Genomic DNA, 6,742 nt, shown 5'->3' on the forward strand with positions numbered 1-6,742 from the left:
TATAAGAATTAATGTAATTTTTGTTTTAATTCTTCAATTGATGGTTCGAGAATTTTGTTATTCTACAAGAAATTTTTAAAGTCATGATCAAGAAACATGTTCAAGAATATTTTTATTATTTTATGGTTCAAGAATATTTTTATTTTTGAACATACTCAAACATATTATGTCAGAATGTCCGAATTAAAAACCTTATAATTCGTAAAATCGGATTTTTAAAATTAATAGAATCTATGATCCCTTAGAATATGCAAATTTCCTTTATTAAATATATATCGATTGACTAAAATACCCTTCTAGTTAAATTAGATGGTATTTTTCAATTATATTTAATTCAATAATATGTATTAATCACTCTCTTAAAATAAGTAAAATGATTGGCCCACATTTATGCATACAATAACACAATAATTACTTTGAATATAATAACCTAAGCCTATATATATATATATATATATATATATATATATATATATATATATATATATGTATGTATGTATAATACAAGTCAGTCTTACCGTTAGTAGGCCTCATTCACGAAGCCGGTCTTTAAGGGGGTATAAGGTTACTGCCTATAAAATGGTGGTTTAATGGGTGTCCACTCTCACCCACCGCTTCCTTGACTGGTGGAGGGTCATTAGCCGAACGGGTAGGATAGGACACTAATTCTCATTAATAAGTATAATGAAAATTATTAAAGTAACTAAACTTTTATAAATTCCCAATCTTAGTTACTTTAGGAAAAATGTGAAAATGGTGCTATTCCAAGAAATTGCACTTTGCACCTTGTTAAGTCGTTAGTGGAGCGTGTGTGGTTAACCGACACACAAATTTGGGACTGACAATATGTGGCAAAGGGTAGCTTGATGTTAATCATGGATCAATGGAGCGTGTGTGGTTAACCGGCACATTGATTGGGTGATATGTAACATTAAGAGTACCAAGAACATTTGCATGGTTATTCACACCTTGTTTGTGATCCTTTGAGCTGAGCCATATAGACATCCTCTTCCAAGTGCCCATTCAGAAAAGCAGTTTTGACATCCATTTTCCATATCTCATAGTAATAATATGCAGCTATGGAAAATAGTATCCTAATAGATTTAATAATAGCGACTGGTGAAAAGGTTTCATCATAATCAAATCCTTAGGTTTGAGTGAATTCTTTTGCTACAAGTCTTGCTTTGAATGTGTGTAAATTTCCATCCATGTCAGTCTTCTTCTTGAAGAGCCACTTACTACCAACAGTCTTACAATGGGGAGGAAGCTCAACCAAATCCCAGACTTGGTTTTCTCTGATGGATTGTATCTCTGCATTCATGGCCTCAATCCATTTGTCAAATGTAGGATCCGCCATTTCATATGAATATAGGATAGGCTCATCAACATGCATCATGTAAGGTACCATTTATCCTCTTAGATACACCAAGGTGTTATGGGTGGAGTAATTTGTGAGATAATCCCATGACTCTTAAGACGGTCTTGTAACTCTTGGCTCAAGTACTCGTCACCTCTATCTGAATGAAGGATTTTGATTGTCTTGTCCAGTTGATTTTCAATTTCACTTTGAAACAATTTCAACTTTTCAAATGCTTCATGTTTATGTTTCATCAAATACACATAACCAAAATGATTGAAGTTGTCAGTGAAGGTGATGTAATATCTTTCACCATATCTAGGCATTGTTTTGAAAGGACCATATACATCAATATGTATGGTGCCTAAAAAAACACTTGCCCTTTCACTCGAACCAGAGAAAGGAGATTTTGTCATCTTACCACACAAACAATATTCACATATATCAAATGAATCAGTGTCATTTTCCCCCAAAGTCCACTCTTTTGGAGTTAGGATATACGCTTCTTGTTTATGTGTCCAAGGAAACAATACCATAGATACGTTTGGTTCAAATCTTGTTTGAGCCTTTTGTTATTAACATGATAAATTGATTTGTTTGAAGATTCATCAAGGTTTAATTCATAAACTCCATTTATTGGTATGGCCTCAAAATAGAATACTCCATTCAAGAAGGAGTGAATATTATCATCTACAAACTGAAAATTAAAACCAAATTTTCTTAAACACGAAACTAAATTTATATTTCTTGTAATAGAAGTTATCAAACACACATTGTTTAATGACAAATACACACCAGATGGTAAACATAAATCAATATGTCCTATATATTGGACCGTATCCCATGCTCCATTGCCAACATGCAATATCATCTCATATGCTTTCAACTCCCTACTCTTTCTGAACCCCTGCAATGAATTACATATATGAGTTCCACAACCAGTATCGAGTAACCAAGTGTTAGATGAAAAAGTAAATAATCCAAATTCAACCATGAAAATAGATATACCTGAAGTGCCTTCCCTGACCTTCTTAGCTTTCAACCCAACAAGACATTTAGGACAATTCCTTTTCCAGTGTCCAACAAATCCACACTCAAAGCAGATGTCATCCTTGGCAACTTTCTCCTTCTTATTTGGTGGTGCATCTTGAGGAGCTTTCTTCCCCTTGCCATTCCCAGCTTGTGGCTTCCCTTTGAAGTTCTTGCCATGTTTCTTCTTGACTTTCCCTTCCCGAATCATGAGCACTTGGGGGGATTTCCTTGGGACATTTTTCTTAATAGTTTTAAGCATCGAATATAGCTTAGAAATAGGCTTTTCCCACCTATTCATGTTTTAGTTCATGATGAAAGTATCATAAGACTTTGGTAGAGAGTTCAGAATTAAATATGTAGCCAAGTCTTGGGGATATGGAGAGCCCAATCTCTCCAGTTAATCCATATAGCTTTTCATCTTGAGAACATTTGTGCTCACATTCTCAGTCTCCTCCATTTTACAACCATATAGAGATCTGACGGTGTCAAACATCTCAGTTCTAGCTTGCTGACCAAACATCTGCTTGAGATGTTCAATCATGTCAAAGGCAGTAAAAACTTTCAGATCTTGCTGAAGATCTGGAATCATAATGGCAAGCATTAGGCATGACACATCAATAAAGATATCCACATGCTTGAGCCATGCATCATATAAAACCTTAGGAGTAGGAGTTGGTTCATTGGGAATTGGAGTTTCAAGAACATAGTCTCTCTTTTCTTGTTTCAAAAGGATTCTTAAATTCTTGTGCCAATCCAAGAAGTTGGAGTGGACCAGTTTTTCTTTGTCGATTACAGATCGAATGTTCATTGGGTGGTGGTGTATTAATATCCGATATTAAGTTTGATTTTGAGCATTTTAGAACCTTTATATCTTTAAAAAAAACTTCCTCTTATTATTTAGATATTTGGAGTTTGCATAAGTTTCAAAAATGACCATTTTTAGACTTATAATTTAGTATTTCAAAATTTGTCGTTAGTAACGTTTTTATAAAACTGGTTTTTATTTTAAAACAATAACTTGTTACATCTTATGTTCACATTATAAATTTTGAAAACCAAACTCCAAGTGATGTTTATTTTGTTCCAAAAATTATTTAAGCATGTGAAAAACTAATTTATCAAACATACATAATAATCAACATTATAATAAACAACACAAATATGCAACTTTAGTGCAACTTTAGTGCAAAACAAGCCAAGATCTAATGACACTTCTATCAGCCAACATAAAAGAGTTAAGTCCTTTCATATCGGACTAAATGGACCAAAATCTTCAAGTTGATCTTCATGTTGACTTCATGCTCCCAGTTGCAACGACAACCAACTTTGTTGCAATTTTATAAGACTTTTAAAAAAGTTATGAACTTTTATAAAAAGGGTCATTAAATCATCGGGTCTCCATGGTTCTTCAAAAAGGACATCATTCTTCATCTTGTTACACTTTATATAAAATAATCTAGTCTCAAAATAATCTATTACATATAAATAACAAAGATGAAAAACCTAGCTACTTATTATTACATACCATTATGAATATAAGAATATTACAACCATTTTAACGAATCATCACAAACAAGAACACAATAAGGTCCATGGGTTGTTTTATATACTCTAAAATACATCTAGAATACAAAACAACCTTTGATTTTCTAAGACAATTTTTACGACAACACATGCATGAAACATGTTATCATAGAAAATATGTATGAACTTTTTTTATAACAAAAATAAGCTATCCATATTTTTCCAGAAGCCTAGATTATCCTAATAATCATAAATTATAACCAATCTTTCAAGATGGATTTGATACCAATTGTTGGGTTTTACTAAAAAATAGTTTCAAAAACTCAAGATATTTAGCAAATGGAAGACTTAAAATTTGCAAACCATAACAAGTTTATTCCCACCAAGGATCATCTTGCAAGAGATGGAAAGAAAAGCAACAACGATAGAGGAGTTAGAAGAATAACAACCTTTGGTGTCCTTTGGTTCCTTAATGGGAGGCTTGGTAGTTGATGGAGAAGGCAAAGATCCAATCTAGGTGTGCAAGGTGAGAGAGAGTCGATGGATTTGGGTTTGTGTCGTGCGTCGATCACCAGGAGAGAAAAAAAAAGATCGATCGTTGAAGAGGGAGTAAGAACGAACGCAAGGTCAGAGAGAGAGTCGATCGAGAAGTATAAAATTAGGTTGACGAATTTTATTAAGGGTTGGATCGAGGAAGCAAACAACAATTATTTGGTAAGTTTTCTTCTTCTACTTCTAGGTAATCGATTCTCAGGAAGAATTCATGTGTACTTGAATATATATTGCTGCCCAATTTGCTCCTCCTAAGCCTTGTTCAAAACATGTATGGGGAACATACGTAGGGTCATTACCCTGTACAACTAAATACCCTTACTGCCCTAATCATGCTACCGTGTTGAGCTACCTATTGCTGGGAATTTTATAGATAAACATACAGAAAAAGAATTACATGATAAGGACTAATAAGAGAAAATTGAAAAATGGTCCCTGTGGTATGCATTTTTTCTTAGGTTTAGTCCAAACCTCGACTTTTTGGCTTTGTGGTCCTTTTGAGCTAGTTTCGTTGCGGATTTGGTCCCTCGGTAAACTGAAATGACTGTAATACCCTTGGACTATTTGTTTTCTATTTTTCTTTCATTTTTTGAAAATCTAATAATTATTAATTTATTTAAACAATTAAAAAAATAAGAGGGCCCTACCTCATCTCTCTCTCTCTCTCTCTCTCTCTTACTCACTCTCTCTTTTTCTCTCTCCCTCCTAAAACATGTAAAGGGGCCTCGAAGATCTGGTTATGAATCAAGAAACAATTACAGAAACGATTTCATTGATTCTAGAACATTATGTTGTGTATAAAGTTGAAGAAGGTGAGTAGCTTAACAAAACCCACAATGTTGCATGAACATTTTTCAAGTTTCCATGGATGTCATCGACTTTGTGGGTCTCAACTCTTTGTTGGATTAAGTGTATAAGCCATTAATTGAATTAGTATATACTTAAATTATTAGCAAAGTCTTTGGGTTGCCCTCAAACCTAGTAATTGAAAAGGATGATTTTTAGAGAGAGAGACTAATTTATTAATTTATTATGTGATTAATAAATTAATTAGAAATCAAAATAAATGAATTTTTTAATATGTTAGGAAAATAATATATTAATTAGAAATTGTATTATTAATTAATAATTAATCAGAAATTAATTTAGAATTAATTTTGGGATCAATTGGATTAATTAAAAGTGTACGGGTTAAAATGCAATTGTTCAATAGCTGAACAAGAAAGAGTCAAGAACCTTCCTTGGAAGGTTTGGGCGAATTTTATGGTATTCCAGGGTATCTAGAATATTCATTACAGATAAATAGGAACCTGGATAATTACCAATTTGAATAAATATTATTTTATTCATTTTAGGGTTATCCAGGGTTTCCAAGTTGCACTATATAAGGAACCCTTAGGCTCCAATTTTTGGCCACTTCATTCTTGAGAGCCAAGGCTGAAAATTCTATTATCAATCTCCTCTCTCTTCAAGTATTCTAGTTGCTAGGGTTGGGTGTGAACCATAAGAGGCACGACACTTGTGGTGCTTGCTTCCAAAAGCTTTGAAGAAGGATTTTGATTTGTTTACTACAACAAGATCAAGAGGTATGTAATCTTCCTTTATGAATTCAGATTTCATTAACTTTTTTAGTTTGATAGTTCATAGTATGTTGCTATTATGTGAAAGACATAGTTCATCTTTAGGTTGCATGTGCCCTAATCATTTAATTGTTAAATGTTTTCCGCTTAGAGCATTGTTTTGTAATCTACATTTTCCATCAGTAGTATCAGAGCCTATGGCTGTCTTTCATCTAATTACACATTGGCGAATCGATCAAACAAAACTTTTTGATCTTCTGTATCTCACGACGTGATAGTTTATGCTCACGACGTGAGATCTATCGAATTCTAAAATTTTGAATTTTATCTGCCTAATCTGATTTGCATGCCTTTGTGGTGTAATTATCTGCCTTATATATCTACCAAATCTGAATTTTCTGTATATTTGATAATTAAATAAAAGCCTATAAATTAGGAGATATATATTTGACTTGATTAATTGTTTAATTGATTAATATGATTAATTTTTTTACTTGTATAAATGACTAATTTAGATATTAATTAATTTTAGTAACTAATGTCAAATACCTAGCATATTAAAATGTTTAAAATACATCTTATACTATAAACATGATTAAATGGTTAATATATATATATATATATATATATATATATATATATATATATATATATATATATATATATATATATATATATGTGTGTGTGTGTGTGTGTA

General features: G+C 32.3%; 1 protein-coding gene across 1 annotated transcript; it reads right to left on the bottom strand.

The window, feature by feature from the left end:
* Nucleotides 1–2,786: 2,786 nt before the first annotated feature.
* On the bottom strand, nt 2,787–3,197 carry LOC145139161 (uncharacterized). Its single transcript, XM_079073085.1, has one exon. The coding sequence runs from the start codon at nt 3,195–3,197 to the stop codon at nt 2,787–2,789; it is 411 nt and encodes a 136-aa protein (XP_078929211.1).
* Between the last annotated feature and the right edge of the window lie 3,545 nt (nt 3,198–6,742).

Source organism: Lactuca virosa, chromosome 9 (assembly GCF_052849685.1).
Source record: "Lactuca virosa cultivar CGN04683 chromosome 9, Lactuca_virosa_CGN04683_v6, whole genome shotgun sequence".
Lineage (NCBI taxonomy): Eukaryota > Viridiplantae > Streptophyta > Magnoliopsida > Asterales > Asteraceae > Lactuca > Lactuca virosa.